Below are 17813 nucleotides of genomic sequence, written 5' to 3' on the forward strand. Positions count from 1 at the left end.
ACAACCTAGACCAAGATAAGATCCATATGGATACAGGATTTAGTCAATTAAAAACAATCTTATAAGCAAACCTGAAGATCAAGCAGTAGTTTACCTGTCAGATCTATGGAAAGGGAAACAGTTTATGATGAAGGAAGAGAAGAAAAACAACATTATAAACAAACTAGATGATTTCGATTACATTAAATTAAAAGGCTTTTGCACAGGCAAAACCACTGTAACCAAGATCAAAAGAAATAGAGTAAACTGGGTAATAATCTTTACAAATAGTATTTCTGATAAAGGAATCAATTAGAAAATATACAGAGAACTGAGTCACATTTTGAAAAAAAAAAAGCCAATCCCAAATTGACAAATGGTCAAAGGATATGCAAAGGCAATTTGCAGATGAGGAAATGAAAGTGATCCATAGTTATATGAAAAATTTCTCTAAATCATTACTTATTAGAGAAATGCAAATTAAAGCTTCTATGAAGTACCACCTCACTAGTCTCAGACTGGCCAATATGACATGAAAGGAAAATGATTGTTGTTGGAAAGGATGTGGGAAATCTGGGACAATAATACATTGTTGCTGGAGCTGTGAACTCATCCTACCTTCCTCAAGAGCAGTTTGGAACTAAGCCCCAAGGGCAACAAAAATGTGCATACCCTTTGATCCAGCAATACAACTACTGCATCTATACACTGAAGATATAATGAAAAAGGGTAAAAACATCACTTGTACAAAAATATTTATAGCAGCCCAGTTTGTGGTGGCAAAGAAATGGAAATCAAGTAAACGTCTTTCAATTGGGGAATGGCTTAGAAATGGAACAGTATTGTTCTATTAGAAACCAGGAGGGATGGGAATTCAGGGAAGCCTGGAAGGATTTGCATGAGCTGATGCTGAGTGAGATGTGTAGAAGAAGAAAAAAACATTGTATAGGCTAATAGCAACTTAGGAATGATGACCAATATTACTGGACTTGCTCATTACATCAGCGCAAGAATCAGGCACAATTTTGGGCTGTCTGCAATGGAGAATATCATCTGTATCTGGGGAAAGTATTGCTGAGTTTGAATAAAGACCAACTATTTTTAGTTTTAATAAAAAAAAAACTATCTTATGTAATTTTGCTATCTCTTATATTTCACTTTTCTTTCCTTAAGGATAGGATTCCTCTCTCATCACATTCATTTTAGATTAATGTATACCATGGAAACTATGTAAATACTAACAGACTGAGTTCTGTGTTGGGGTTGGGGGGTGTGAAGGGTATTAGGGTAAAAATTGTAAATCTCAATATAAATAAAATCTTTTTTTAAAATAAAAGAATGATCTGCCCGTGCATTCTTTTAACTAATCATATATGCTCTTTGAGTCCAACTGACTTTATGTTTCTTTCCAGTTGTTAAAAAGAACTAATTTCAAAATAAGCAGCACAAAACACTCAAATAAATAATATAAATAAATAAATAATGTATTCAGTGTTTCATTAGTTGAGTTGAAGCTTAATGTTGAATTATTAGCAAAATATTGATGCAATTCTTTTGGTTTTTCAAGGCAATGGGATTAAATGACTTGCCCAAGATCTCATATCTAAGTATGAGGACAGATTTGAACTTAGGTCTTCCTGATTCCAGTGCTATTTACACTGTACCAACTCCAACCTCCAGTGCTATAATTTCAAAGTACCTATAAAAGCTATAGTGATGAAACAAATCTAATTGGATAAAAGTCAAAAAAAACAAATGTCAGGATTTAGATGAGGTTTCAAAAATTAATTTTGTATGAAGGATATGGGCAAGGAAAGGTATAAATGCCTAGATGAAAATTGACTTCATGAGTTAAAATTATCTAATGTGGAAGAGTAATTAGACTTAGGCTAGTTGAATTCAAATGAAAGCATAATAATAAAATAAAGTTAATCCATGAAAAGAATGACTTTGGTTCAGCAGTGGCAAACTTTCCCTTGCAATTTCAATACTAGAAGGGCACAATGTGATGCCCTGAGAAGTGAATTCTTTGTAGAAAAGGAAATAGATGATTCATATTGGCCTGAAAATCCTCTGAGGTCCTTTCCTGCTCGAGGTCCCCTGAGTTAAATAAATTCTCAGGAAATGTTGGAGAGCTTTCACGGTACGAGACACACCCCCCCCCCCAAAAGGGGCCAGTGGAACAAGAATTGGAAATACAATTAAAATTGAATGTCTAATGAAGAGTTTGGGGGATTGAGCTCCTAGGCAACAGAAAATTTAAATATCTGCCTTTCCTCCCCAAGACCATAGCTCATTGATCTCAGACCAGAAGGCAGTCAGATTGTGCCTCCCAGAGATATTAGTCCAACTGCCTGAAAATCTGCACTCTTTCTGGTATCCAGAGTTTCTGCCTTCCTGTCCTCCTTCCACATACTCATATACAGTGAACCAAAACTATGACCTCTGTGATGTTCAGTAAGTGACTGAAGGTGGGAAGTTTTAAGAACATAATGAGCAAAAGGGAAGTAGTGAAATAATGCAAAGCATAGCAATCAGTTGTGGCTTAGCAATTCAAGTTGACTCACCCAAAGCCAACAAATTTCAAATCATGGCAGCATCCGGGTGAAAGATCAAGAAAACTTAATTCACTAAAGGTTTTTACCTTTCAATCCATAGTTCACCTGAGGTAGAAGTAGTGAGAAAAAAGAAAGGAGAATGGAATAAAGCTTATACTCTGAGTCTGGTTCAAGTTTGATTTTTGCAATTATTGAGAATTGTTTTAATGGTATTTATTTTGTGGGGCAATGAACCACAAAATCAAAATTAAAATTTCCCTATTAATTTCCTGAGGCTATTTGGAAAGTCAAATGAGATAATCTTTGTGGGAGTTTTGGTGACGTTAAACTCATTTTAAAAAGTAAAATAGATATTTTTGTCATAATAGAGGAGCTATGATTCTATTCATATCCAATCTAGTTAGACTAAGTATAAACCACACCCCTGGGATGATATGTAACCAGATGTGACTCTAAGATGCACCAATGGGAATCCGAGTAAAATTAGAGACTCTGTGTTCCTACTTGCAGATATAAATTACTGGGTTCTTAAAAGATCCTTTTCATACAACTTGTAGATATCTTCTGCATTGCCTCTATCTATAGAGCTCTGATTATCACTGTAGCTTGAGTTTTTGACTGAAGCTATTACTGCCATGTCTATACATATTCCTCAGATTTTCTTAAAATCCTCATGGGCATTTATTTCTTTGATAGACACCACTTTTTACTACTCTTCCTAGTATCCTTATACATGTTTTTTTGCTTTTTCCATCTCTTATGCAGCTGATGCATTTGTTCTGTTTTCCTTTTCTGTTTCAGTTTCAGATAGTGGATACACTAAATGATATGGAACTTTAATCCCATTATTTCACGTTCTATTTTCTTTATCTTCCCTTTTTTGATCTTTCTTTGCTTTTCATCCTTTAATCCTGTCCCTCTTTCCTCTACAAACTTAGACTTTTGCTGAGGGTGCTTAAAACTGATACAAAAATTACCAAAGCAAAAGTAAACCAAATTGTTTTTTGTGCAATGATTCAGATGAACCTAGTGATTTGTCACAGTCAATTTATTGATTTGAAATGCAATCATACTGTGAGCTAGAGACTATTGTCTATTAATTGTCTATTAATGACTATTTATCTGCTCCAAGAAGGGGAGATAGTTGAATTTGGAGAGTATAAAAAAGAGAGAAGCTCAAGTGAAAGCTAGAAGGGTTTTAAGGAATACATAAGACTGGATATGTAGTGTTATGAAATGAGAGGGTGTACTAACAGTCTTCACTTATTTGAAGAGTAGTAATGAAAAAGATTATACCGGTTATTGATTGAATTCAAAAAATAAATGTAGAAAATATTCATGGAAATTGAAAAAAAAATAATATTTATACATGAATGTAGGAAAACCTTCCTAATAATCTCAGTGAAAGGACTTCATAAGAAGCAAGGCAGAAATTCGCTAGGCTAAGGAGCAATTTCATGAGGGTTCTATGAAAGGAGAAAAAAAAAAAGACCTGTAGGGAAAGTACTTTCCTACGCTGTGCTATCCTTTTGTAAGAAGTACAAATTTGATGCTACTTTCACCTGGATGTTGTCTCTGTAGGGAGTTTATATCAATCATTTTTTTTTAATTTTTTCTGAGCCAGGCATTATATTATACAAAATGTTATTATTATGGAAATCAATTATCTGTCTAACTGAAATCAACTTAAAATCAACTCAAAATCAAGGGTGGAAAAACAATGATCAGCTCCTCCAGTGAGGAAGTCCCGAGTTCAAATCCAATCTGAGACATATAATAATTACCTAGCCTTGTGACCTTGGGCAAATCACTTAAATCCACTGCCTAGTAAAAACTAAAAACAAATAAAGAATATGAATATTAGAAAAAACTCCTAACATGTAATGATTTCAACCTAGAAGGTTGAAGGGAATATAGTTGTTGAACTCTATTTATCCAACTTGCTGGTGTGATTTTTGGGTTAGCAGAATAGCCCCAGAGTATTTCCTACACATGTGGAGAAAAGATGAGGGGCTTACTACAGGATATGCTAAGTACAAATTGGTTTGGATTGGACATGATAATCTTTCTAGAGCATTCTTCTCTCCTACTGGCCTTCAATTCCATCATGTCTACTCTGGCTACTACTAACATCACTATGACAAAGTGAGGAAGAAAGTCTTTTTCTTTAACTCTCCAAGTATGCTCTCTTTTGTACTTTAATGTATTTGCTAATAATAGATACTTCTTTGATGGCTATCTTGAAGTGTTTGAGGGGTTAGCAAGAGAAATGACACTAACATCTCTAGCATAGAGAGGACATGGTCAAAAAAAGTTAGATTTGTTCACAAACACAAAGCACACAAAAAAACTGGTAAACTTCTTACAATTAGAGATTTCCAAATTGGACTGGGGTCTATGGGGACTTGATGAGTTCCTTTTCATGGTAGATCTTCAAGGAATAGCTGGAGAAGGACTTCTCATGTGTTTTAAAATCTTTCACCACCTTTCATGTCTTCTGACTCTATGAATTTAAAAGTCCTGAAATAGAGCCTTGGGCCTTAAAACCACCAGACATCATTCCCCATAACATTGTGTTTTTCCCCTTAGTTATTTCAGGGAATTCCACAATTTGGATAAAACTTCCAAACTGTCAGTTTTATTTCCTCCTGTTTGTGCAATTTAATGTCTAATCTATATCAACAGTGGTTTGAACTGGAATTTTCCCTATTCTAATCTTTAAAATTTTTATTCCTAGCACTTAGAACAATGTGTGGTATATGGTAAATGTTGAATAAATTCTTATTGGCATTTAGCCATGCTGGAAGAATTCAGTATGTGCTTTTAGTTCTGTACTTCAGTGCTTATGGAGTTCTCAGAGGAACGTATCTTCTAGAAATTGTCTCTTTTTTTAAATTAGTTTTAGCAAGGCAATGGGGTTAAGTGGCTTGCCCAAGGCCACACTGCTAGGTAATTATTAAGTGTCTGAGGTCAAATTTGAACTCAGCTACTCCTGACTCCAGGGCCAGTGCTCTATCCACTGCACCATCTAGCTGCACCAATTATGTCTCTTTCACTCAGGTCATTCCTAACTTTTCTTTTAATATAAAGAACCCTCCAGAGAGCCCTGTAATCATTTGAAGTTGTATCCTCCACATGAAAATTTTAGATCAGACTCCATTCTGTCTATAAACAACTTCATAAAATGACTAGTTTCATTTAAATATGAGCATATATTCCATCTACAACTGAGTTATGTAGGGCCAATAATTCCCTTTAATCTACTTCGTTCCTCATATGGATGGAACTTAAAACATACTATGACGTGGAATGGATGTAGACTGTATAATCTCAAAGCTAGGTAATTATTATATGTCTTATATGTCTCAGATTGGATTTGAACTCAGGACTTCCTCACTGCAGGAACTGATCATTGTGTTTCTGACCTTGATTTTGAGTTGATTTTGAGTTGATTTCAATTAGACAGATAATTGATTTCCATAGCACTCACAGTTTGTACAATATAATGCGTGGATCATAAAAAATAAAAAAAAATCATTGATATAAACTCCCTACAGAATAACATCCAGATGAAAGTAGGAGGGATATTGCAGAGAAAATAACTTTAAAAACATGGAACCTACAATGAAAGAAATTTAGCTACTAATAAGCAGATGAGCATCCCATCGTCTTTGATGATAGTCTGAACGCATCTGAAAATTTGTGTACTACAATTTAGAAAAACCATTGATAAAATATAAAAGATTTAAGGCATTAGAAGTAGGATGGTTAAGGGCCTAATTAAAATCAGTTTATGCAATTAGAATTACTTTATCTAAAGGAGAGAAAAGCATATTCAATATGAACTTCCTCTCTTCACACATATAAAGAAATTTTGTAGGAGAGAGAGAGAAAAAGGATTTGTTCAAAATATCTCAAAAAGATGAATGAAAGCATTGAACAGGACTTTAAAAGTCAGAATTTAGCCCAACACAAATGGTGAGACCAAATCCAGAATGAAATGGATTACCTAAGAAAGCAGCACCTTTCCATGGAACTATTCACAGAAAGGCAAGAGGAAATAGAAGAACATTGTATGACATAAGAGCAGCCTGGGGTTGGTGATCAATCTTAATGGGCTTGCTCATTTCATAAGTGCAACAGTCAGGGAACATTTAGGGTATCTGCGATGGAGAATACCACCTGTATCCAGAGAAAGAATTGTGGACTTTGAACAAAGACCAGGCTATTACCATTAAATAAAAATAACATCTTATTATGTCATCTTCCTATCTCATGTATTTATTTTTTCTTAACTACATGATTTCGATCAAAACACATTCAGTTTAGATCATTCTATGGCATGGAAACAGTATAAAGACTAACAGATTCAAGGAGAGATTTGGGTGGAAATTGAAATATTCAAAAATAAATACATTTATTAAATTAAAAGGAAATGGTAGGATGCTCACTGGCTAGGTATATTTTTCTGCCTAGAATTTTTTGGAGATTCAGTTTCCCTCTGTGTATCCTATAAAATCACTTCTATTTCTATATGATTTTATGATTTCAGTTTTTTAATCTCTTTGTTTTATAGTCTTTGATGCTCAATGTAAATCAGAGATAGTATTTCATGGACTTTCAGAAACAGGGACAAGAAGTAGAAATTTTGCCAGTCAAATGAGAGTTAGAGTTTCTCCCTTTGATATACAGAGATAAAAGTAGTTTCCTGTCATATTCATCTCATTACTGTTACCCACCAGAAAAGTCAGCCACATGGTACCAGAAAACCAAACACAATTCACTGACTTCATCCTGCTGCTATTTTCTGAGAAAGCAAATCAGGAAGGACTGCTCTTTGGACTGTTCTTGACCATGTATTTGTTCACAATGGTTGGAAACCTTCTCATCATGTTCGCAGTTAGCTCTGACTCTCATCTCCACACCCCCATGTACTTCTTACTTTCCAATTTGTCCTTTGTGGATACTTGTTTGGTGACCACCACAGTGCCGAAAATGTTGGCGAGCTTCAGGACACAAAACAAGTACATCTCCTATGCTGACTGTGTAACCCAGATGTTCTTCTTCATACTCTTTGCTGGTTTAGATAATCTCCTCCTCACTTCAATGGCCTATGACCGATTTGTGGCTATATGTCACCCTTTACGGTATGCAGTAATGATGAGCTCTTGGTTCTGTGGCTTGCTAGTGATACTGTCCTGGTCATTGTCATTTCTAAACTCCTCTCTTCTCAGTTTAATGGTAACACGTCTCTCCTTTTGTACAAACCACCAGATTCAGCACTTCTTTTGTGATCTTCCTGAGATTATGAAGCTTTCTTGTTCTGACACTCTCATCAATTATATTTTGATGTATATTGTTTCTGGACTGCTGGGTGTTATCCCTGTCATGGGGATCCTTTACTCTTATATTCAGATTTGTTCTTCCATTATGAAAATCCCATCTGCTCAGGGAAAGTATAAAGCCTTTTCTACCTGTGGATCTCACCTCTGTGTAGTTTCCTTATTTTATGGCACAATATTTGGAGTATATTTGACCTCTTCATTTACCAACACTTCCTGGAAGAGCACAGTTGTTTCATCTATATATGCCGTGGTCACCCCCATGTTGAACCCCTTTATCTATACACTAAGAAATAAGGACATCAAAGATGCTCTTAGGAGACTCGTGGGCAGAAAAACCGTTATTCGGTGATGGGAATGCCTCCTGGTAATTACAATAAGAAACAGGTACATTTGGGAGAAATATTAAGAGGCAAAAATGTTGAACCTCTCATTCCACTCCCCCTTTACATACATCTTCTAATTAGTTATTAAAGTGATTTATTGAATGTACTGTTCTTGATCCTGTCATCCTGCCTATGGATGAGAGGGATTTCTTTATCACTGCAAAATTAAATATAAAATTACATTTGATATTCCAGTCCCTTTATATCCTAATCTTTGAATACTTTTCCAATCATCTAAAATCTTTATCTACACCACATACTCTTAGCTCCAGTGACATTATACTCTTTTCTCTTCCATGAATGAGAACTACCTTTTCATGGCTATTATCATATTCTCAGACAGTCCCTAGGATCCAGAACCTTCTCTCTCATTAGCTACAATTGATGACTTCTTTTGTATTCTTTAAGACTCAAATATAAACAAATGTCAGTTATACTGGAAACATCTTACAAATCCTCTTATTTCTAGTCCTTCCTTCTCTTAAGTTTTTTTTTTTAATTAATGTCATACATTCCATATATATATATATATATATATATATATATTTGTATATTTATTTGCATGCTTACATGTATGTATGCATCATTACATTGTCTCTCCCAGTAGATTTTAAGATACTTGATACCCATGACTAAGGGTTTTTTCCCTTCATTTGAATACCCAAAATTAAGCAGAGTCCCTGGTATGTAGTAAGTACTTAATAAGTGTTAGGTGATGAATCTCAAGTTTCCTAATTACTGGTTCACTCTCTTCTTTTTGACTATAAAATCTTCCCTGTATTATTGATGTTTGAACAAAAATTATATCTGCTTTAGTACCACCTACTTTCACAAATAATTTTCCAAGTGAAAAAAAGTAATAGAAATCAAGATACAAAAATCAAATTTAGTTCTCACTCTAGCAATTAATGACTTTGTGCCTTTGACCAAGTGATCTAATATCTTTATCAGTCAATTTTATCATCTCTGAACTGGGAAATGGAAGAAGTCTGCTTATAACCTCTATTTCTTTTATAGCATATGGAGTCAAATATTTTAAATGAAAGTATCTCCGAAACTGTGACATATACTAGAAGTGCAGTAGGTACAGAAAAATTAGAGAAAAATCATTGTGGTATTTCATCATTGGATGTCTTGGTCCTGATTCTTCCATGTTTTATAAATCATCATTTTGAATTTGTGTGGTTAAAGAAAATTCAACACAATAGGGCAAAGTCTCTCCAAAAGGACCTCTTTATATTTTGCCTTTATAAATAAAATCTTTTTAGTCTATTGGGGCCTGGCAGAACTGAAATTCTGATAACATAGAGTTTGAGAAACTATCTGCATATTCTTTGATGATGAGACATAAATAAATATATATGATTAAAGTCGAATTGTTTTTCTGATCATATTGTACTCATTAACCTCATCCATGGGTCCAAGCATTTCATGACTTTTTCTAGGAAGTTTCACTGACTCCATATTATACCTAGAATGAAATTCTATCTTCTGAGTCCATTACAACACTTCATAATCTTAGGGAAACATATATTGTTTTATTTCAAGAACCTGCCCAACACATTCTACATTCCAATCAAAACCACCTATTTGTAATGATACTCTCAGAGACCTTAAAATTCTTCCTCGCAGAAATGGAACAGAGGGGAGCCCACTCTTCTTTTTATATCATCAATTCCAATATCCTTTTCTTTCTGAGTTAATGTACTGACTTCAATAATGGATAATATCCTCAATTATTATTGTCATCTCTGATTCTAACAAAATTAACTGTATAATATTTACTTCTTGGTGTACATCTTCAGTTTTCACTGGCCTCATGGAAGCTAAAGGTTTCAAGTAGAAAGCCTGTCTCCTACGTGCTTATATATATATTCAACACACCTGATATGATAACTGTAACAGGGTAGGAATTGAAGGAATGAATGATTGTTTAATAGGAATTGACTAATTATTACTAATTATCTTTGGATTTCAACATCCTTTACAGCCATTGAGCAATCATCTTTTGCTTGATATAGAGAATTTGTGTACCCAAAATTGGCCATTTTCACCAATTGAGTGAATGCTTTAGCTGTGAGGTGTCTTCATCAGACATTATGAAAAACTCCTTGCTTCAATGTCTATTTGTTGATACTAATATTCCCCTTAGAGTATGTCTAAGACATAGGTGGAGGGCATGGCTATATATCTTTCCAGAAAAATATATTTGCAAGGAAACTGTCACAAAATGGGAACAATAGCTACTAAAACATTTATAATTTCCCAGATATTACACAGGAAAGAAAAATGATAATTTTGTTCATGCGTCGTCACATAAATTGTACTGAAGATAAAAAAAAAAATCTGTATTGCTTTTTATTAAAAAAAAATTAGTTTATGGGAAAATATAGGGAAGCATGAAATTTCTTTGTATATTTGGATCCTGCCTGTAATTGTTACCTTTTAATAATAAGGTACAAATAATTTATTCAGAATCCATTTATTGGTTTAACCATAGATTTCATTTGTCTTCTAACATTAAAGAAAAGGAGTACAATGCCCCTCGGAACAAAACATCAAGAATAAAAACCTGATCATAATGTTGAAATAAATATTAGTAAAAATATGCAGCACTTCTATATACAATAAATAAAGTACTAATGAAAATACTGCATAAATCACCTACTTGGGAAAAATATGCTGAAAAATTCAGAATGGTTTATTTAACAATTTCTTCACAGGGAGACCTCTAAGTTGCAAAGTGGTTAGAGCCCTTGCCCCAGAGTAAGGAGGAACTGAGTTCAATTGCAGCCTCAGTGACTTAATAATACCTAACTTTGTGACCTTGGTCAAGTCACCTAATCAATTTGCCTTGCAAAACACACCGCTCACCAAATAAAAGATAACAGTTTGCTGACAAGCAAAATATTCTTAAGAGAAAAAACTTCAAACAAAGAGGAAAGAATATTTGAATAAAATTGAAATTTTCAAAAATGCTTTCCAGGTTTGATATTATTTTGAGTAGTCATTATTCTCATTTTATCAATGAGAAACTGAAATTTTGATAGGGTAAACTATATACTGTGAGTTATAAAAATAGATAGAACCATTACTATTCAATAAAGATTTAGAAATTGTTTTTTAGCAATCAGGAGAAAAAGATATCGAAGAAACTGGAAATGAGGAAGCAAAGTTTTCACTCTTGGTAAATGATATGATGCTAAGCTCAGTGAAACTGAGAAAATCATTAAAAAAAGCTAGTTGAATCAATTTGCAAATTCAGCAAAGTAGTAGAGTATAAAGTAAATGCACATAAATCAACCTCATTTCTACAATGAACAAAAAAAGGCTCAAGACCGAGAGATAAAAAAGTGCAATTAAAGTAACTGTAGACAGGGATAATTACATGGCATCATGATAGGGAACTAGTCTTAGGGAAGGGGAGAACTGAGTTCAAATGTGGTCCAACAAACTTAAAATAACTTTGACATATGGCCTTGGGAAAGTCACTTTACCTCACTGCTTTGAAAAAAATAAGAACATAAGATTAGACAACATTAAATACTTGGGAATCTACCTCCCAAGAAAACCCAGAAATGGTAAGAACACAATTATAAAGCACTTCTAATCCAGATAAAGTCAGATTTAACAATTGGACCAATGTCAATTGCTCCTGGTTGGATCAAGATAATGTAAAAAATGAAAATTCTACCCAAATTAAATGACTTATTCGGTGCCACACAAAATAAAATACTAAGTAATTACTGAGCTAGAATAAATAATCACCAAATTCATCTGGAGCAATAAAAGGTCAAGAATATCAAGGGAACTAAAAATAATGTGAAGGAAGGTGGCCTAGCTGTAATACATTCAGATCATATTAGAAAATGGCATTCATAACTGCCTAGGGTTGATTAAGAAAAAAAAAAAGCAATCCATCAGTGGATTAGGATAGGTTCAGAAGAAACACTAGTAAATGCATGAAGTAATCTTCTGTTTGACAAAACCAAAGGCATTGGTTTCTGGGTTAAGAACTCACTGTTTTACAAAACTTGTTATGAAAACAGGAAAATAGTCTAGTAAAAATTAAATATAGACACATCTCACACCCCATACAAAAATAAGGTAAGAATGGTCTAATAATTTAGACATGAAGTACTACACCACAGGTAAATAAATTGACCAAGAAATACTCTATCTCCCAGATCTACGGAGACATTTAAGACCAAGAATGAAATAGAGGATATACTAAATTGCAAAATGAGTGATTTTGACTATATTAAATCAAAAAGGTATTTCACTATTAAACTTAATGGTTACAAAATTTGAAGGAAAACAAATGCTGATACTTTTCATCTCTAGATGTCCTGATAATGTTCTCCTTTCTAAAGGATATTAAGGTTATAGGTAATCCCCCAGTAGTCAAGGAATATGAACAGATATTTTTCAAATGAAGCAATTAAAACTATAGATAATCATAAGAAATGCTCCAAATTCATTAGTGATCAGAGAAATGCAAATTAGAACCACTTTGCAGTATCAGTCACAACTATCAAATTGGAAATGATCAAAATTGGCGAGGTTGTGAGAGCATTGGAGGTTTAAAACATTGGAACTTTCAGATTTTTGACATGGATCCAATCAATCTGGGGAGAAATATGGAACTATGCCCTCAGAGCCAAAAAAAAAAATTCGTATACTTTGACCCTGCAATTTAAATATTAAGCCCAAATCCAGAAGAAATAATCAAAATAGGAAAAATCTCATTTGTTCTAAAACATTCTTAGCAATTCTTTTTTAGTGGCAAAGAAGTGGAAGTTGAGGGATGCCCTTCAATTGGGGAATGGTTATGGTATTTGAATATTATGGTTCTCTAAGAAATCATAAATTGTCATACTCTAGAGAAGTGTGGAATTAATTACAGGATCATATACTGAGCAAAAGGAGCAGAACCAGGAGAACATTCTACATATTAACAACATTATTTTTAGTTGATCAACATTGATGGATGCAACATCTCTCAGCAGTTCAGAGAGCTATGTCAGTCCTTTTCAGATTGGCTTTGAAAATGTATCTCCCCTTCAGTGGAAGAAAAACAAAACAAAACAAAGCATAGAAAAACAAACAAAAAAAGCTTCAAAATCTGATAAAGACAACATTCAATTTTTGAAAAATATCTCTTATGTTCTTCTTTACCTTAATCTTAATTCCTCATAGTGAAAATGATTAATTTGTAAACATGTTTAACACAAATGTGTATGTAAACACTTCAGCTGATTTTTTTGGCACTTGAGGGGATGGAGCTGGGAAGTGACCATGAAATAAAATTATGTGAAACAACAATGTATATAGACATATGGATGAATTTTGAAAAACATTCATAACATATTTTGAAAACATAAATTATCAGTTAGAAAATAAAAATTAGTGGAATCATTGATATTAATAAACCATTTTTCAAAAGTTGAATTATTTAAAATAAATCTGTTTTAGTTGGATACGCAAGTGAATGACATCAAAAACCAAATGAGTAATTAATAGCTATGCTACATGTTTTGTCATTTCAGAAAGAGAAAGAAAAACTAGAAAGAATGTCATTTAACTTTTTAAAGTTTGTATGCCAAAACAACCAAACATACATGTTAAAATCTTATGTTGCTTCATGATCTAAGATATCTTTTACTAAGATGTAATTTCCTTCCTCATATCTTTAAACTAGGAACGTTTTGAACACTGCATTGTACAGAATCAGGCTGCACCTTTTTTTTTAATATTTTTGTTACTTCAGCTAATTGATTTTGCTCCAAACACTATATCTCTATGTGTTTGCCCAATTCACATATGCCTTTCTTATACCACATAATAATAAGGAAAAACATATCAATAATGCTCTCAATTATATATATATATATATATATATATATATATATATATATATAATATATTCCTGACATAATCTAAATCATATGTGATTTTTTATCAATATTTTTTAGATTTAGTCATTGAGAACTTTATAGGAATTTGTGTGCAGCAATACAAAGCTTGTATTTATAGAAGATAATATTTAAAACCCAATGTTCTGAAAAAACAAACACCCTTTCCTCTACACAATGCTCATTCCCCAAAAACTTAAAATTGCTAAAATATTAATAATGCTTTATGTATTGAAATGAATTTCTCTGTAGGGAGCTCCTAATTGCACATCCACATTCTGATAAGAATATTATGCCACTACATTATTTAACCAATTATATGCACTCTTTGGGGGCGACTGATGTTTTTTTTTTCTTTTCAGTAATTAAAAAAACAAATTTCTACATGCTCAGCACAAATCTTTGAAATTAATAATACAAATAAATGAATAAAGAAACAATCTATTCAGCAAATTGCATTGGTTTAGTTGAAGCTCAATGTTGAATCATTAACCAAATATTGATCCAGTTTTTATTTCTTTGTGTGAGGCAATAGGATTAAGTGATTTGCCCCATGATCACATAGCTAGGTTTGAGAACAGATTTGAGCTCAGGGCCTCCTGACTCCAGTGCCAGTGATCTATTCAATATGACAGCTGCAGCCTCCAATATTGATAAATTTAAGGAACCTTTTAATAGCTATATCAATGAAACAAATCTAATTGGATGATATTTAATAAGTATCATTGCCAGGTTTTAGATTAGCTTTCAAAAATTAAATTTATATTTACGATATGTTGAAGCCAATGTATAAAAAGGAAAAGAAATGAGGAACAATTAAAGCATGTGGAGAGGGTCAGCTAGGTGGCACAGTGAATAGAGTGCCTGCCCTGGAGTCAGGAACACCTGGGTTCAAATAGGGTCTCAAACACTTGGTAATTGCCTAGCTGTGTGGCCTTGGGCAAGCCACTTAACCCCATTTGCCTTGAAATTCTTGAAAACCCTAAAAAAAGAATGTGGAGATATTGAGCCGTAGAAGAAATGCGGAGGTGAATACTAACGTTATGAGCTCGACATTGTTTCATGTAGAAGAGTTATTAGACTTATTCTACTTGATCCCCTAAGAGAGACTTAAAATAACATAAAGTTAATCTATGAACAGAATGACTTTAGTTGAGCAGAAGCAATTTTCCTTTGCAATTTCCACACTAGAAGAGCACATTGTGATGCCCTGAGAGGAGGTGTATTCTTTGTTGAAAAGAAAATAGATGATTCATCCTGGTCTAAAAAACTCTCTGAGGTCCTTTCTTGCTCCAGGTCCCCTGAGATTGGGAACTTCATAGGAGATATTGGACAGCTCTCTGATTATGAAGTTTTCTGGCAAAATTTCCTGCCCAAAAGGTGACAAGGGGCAGGAACTGGAAATATAATTAATATTGAATGTCTAATGAAGAGTTTGGGGGATAGAGCTCTTAGACGAAATAAATTTGAAACATCTTCCTTTCCTTCTCAAGATCACATCTCAGTTTTCTCAGATCGGTATGGAGTCCAATTGGGCCTCCTAGAGATATTAGACAAACTGACTGAAAATCTCCACATTTTCTACGATTCAGACGTCCTGCCTTACTTCCTCCGTTCCAATACTCAGATACAGCGAAACAAGTCTATTTCCTTGGTGATGTTCAGTAAGTGATTGGAGGTGGGAAATATTGGGAAAGCAGTGGGGAACAAAGAAGGAGGGGAATAAGGGAAAAGAGGAGTCAGTTGTTGCTCAGAAACCCAAGGAGACTCTCCCAAAGCCAACAAAGCTCAAATCATAGCAATATCCAGTTGAAAGTTCAAGAAGACTTCATTCATTAGAGGGTTTACTTGAAAATTCAGAGTTCAGTGATGTCTAAGTAGGTGGAAAAACAAAGGAGAGTGGAATAAACCTTATAATCTGAGTCAGGTTTAAGTTTCATTTTTAGACATTATTTAGAATAGTTTTAATGATATTATATATATTATATATATATATATATACATACACACATATATACATATACATATACATATACATATACATATATATATATATATATATATATATATATATATATATATATATATATTTGAGGGGAGGGCAATGAACCATGAAATACAGTCTAAAAATTTAAAAATTCCCTATTAACTTCCCGAATGTTTTTTGGAAGACTAACGAGGACTTATTTGCGGAGATTTTGGTGATCCTTTTTATAATCATTTTCAAAAAAAACAAACTTTTCTTTTTATCTTAATAGAGGAACTATTAATTTATTCTTTTCCAATCAAGGTAGACTAAGTATACCTGAAACACCTGGGCTGATCTTTAACCAGAAGTAACTCTCAGATGCATTTATGGCTAGGCAGTAATGCTAAGGAGGTTATGTCCCTATTCTCAGATACAGATCACTGGGTTCTAAAAATTTCCTTTCCATACAAACTGTAGATATCTGTATTACCTCTATCTATAGATCTCTAAATAGCACTGTAGATTGAGTTTTTGACTGAAGTACGATTTATCACTGTAATGTCTATGCAGATCCCTCAGAATTTCTTAAAATCTAATTGGGCAGTTATTTCTTTGATACACATCACTTCCTACTATTCTCTACCTGCTATCCTAAAGAAAGTTGTATAGCTTTTGTCTTTTTCCTATTCTCCTGATGCACTTGGTCTGTTTTCCTTTTCTCTTTCCTTTTCTGATAGGGGATAGAAAAGATGATAGGAAATTATAAAGCCTTTATTTCTCATTCTATTAAATTTGTCTTTCCCTTTTCTGATCTTTACTTCCTTTCCATCTTTTAGTCCTATTACAATTCCTCTGCTGTTGCTGAGGGTACTTAAAGACAGACAGAAAAATTAACAAAACAAAAGGAATTGGTATTTTTTCCAGTGAATCAGAAAACCAGGTGTTTTGTATCAGGTTATTTAGTGGTTTAAAGTACAACCAAATTGTGAAATAGAGAATGATTAATTGTCAATTAATGACTGTATTTATCCTCCCTGAGAATGTGGACACAACTGAGTTTTGGAGAGGGGGAAGAGAGATGGATGCTCAGATACAAGCTAGAAAGTTTTCAAGGAACAGGTAAAATTGGTTATGAAATATCATCATGCGTGAAGGGTGTTATAACTTGTTCAGGTATTTGAAGGGATGTAATGAAAAGGGTTAGATGGTTATTGCTTGAACTCAAAATATCAAGTGTAGAGGAAATACGTTTAAATTGACAAAAATAATATTTATACATGAATGAAGGAAAAGCTTCCTAATCATTACAGTGCAAGGACTTTATAGGAAGCAAGGCAGAAATAAAATTAGGTTTAGGAGGAATCTCATGAGGCTTCTGAGACAGGGGAAAAATAAAAAGTCTTGTAAGAAAAAGACTTACAAAGTACTTTGCCCCTTTGTAACGAGTACAAATTTGATGCTACTTTCACCCATATATTCTCTGTAGGAAGTGGATAGCACTCTTTTTTCATTTTTAAGAGGCATCCATTATATTATGCATACAGTACTATGGAAATCACTTGTCTGTCAGTCAAATTGATATCATCTCAAAACCAAGAGAGGAAGCACAATGGTAGATGTTTAAAAGTTTATAAATATTATAAGGAATATAAATTATAAAAGAA

At 33.4% G+C, this 17813-nt stretch overlaps 1 protein-coding gene across 1 annotated transcript; it reads left to right on the plus strand.

Moving 5' to 3' along the window:
- Nucleotides 1-7253: 7253 nt before the first annotated feature.
- On the plus strand, nt 7254-8231 carry LOC141492613 (olfactory receptor 7D4-like). Its single transcript, XM_074193070.1, has one exon. It carries the CDS (start codon nt 7293-7295, stop codon nt 8229-8231), a length of 939 nt encoding a protein of 312 aa, XP_074049171.1. The 5' UTR covers nt 7254-7292.
- The last annotated feature ends 9582 nt before the right edge of the window (nt 8232-17813 follow it).

Source organism: Macrotis lagotis, chromosome 1 (genome assembly GCF_037893015.1).
Source record: "Macrotis lagotis isolate mMagLag1 chromosome 1, bilby.v1.9.chrom.fasta, whole genome shotgun sequence".
Taxonomy (NCBI): Eukaryota; Metazoa; Chordata; class Mammalia; order Peramelemorphia; family Peramelidae; genus Macrotis; species Macrotis lagotis.

Excerpts from the sequence above, each read along its gene's own strand:
- LOC141492613 (XM_074193070.1), top strand. The coding sequence starts at position 7,293 with ATGGTACCAGAAAACCAAACACAATTCACTGACTTCATCCTGCTGCTA.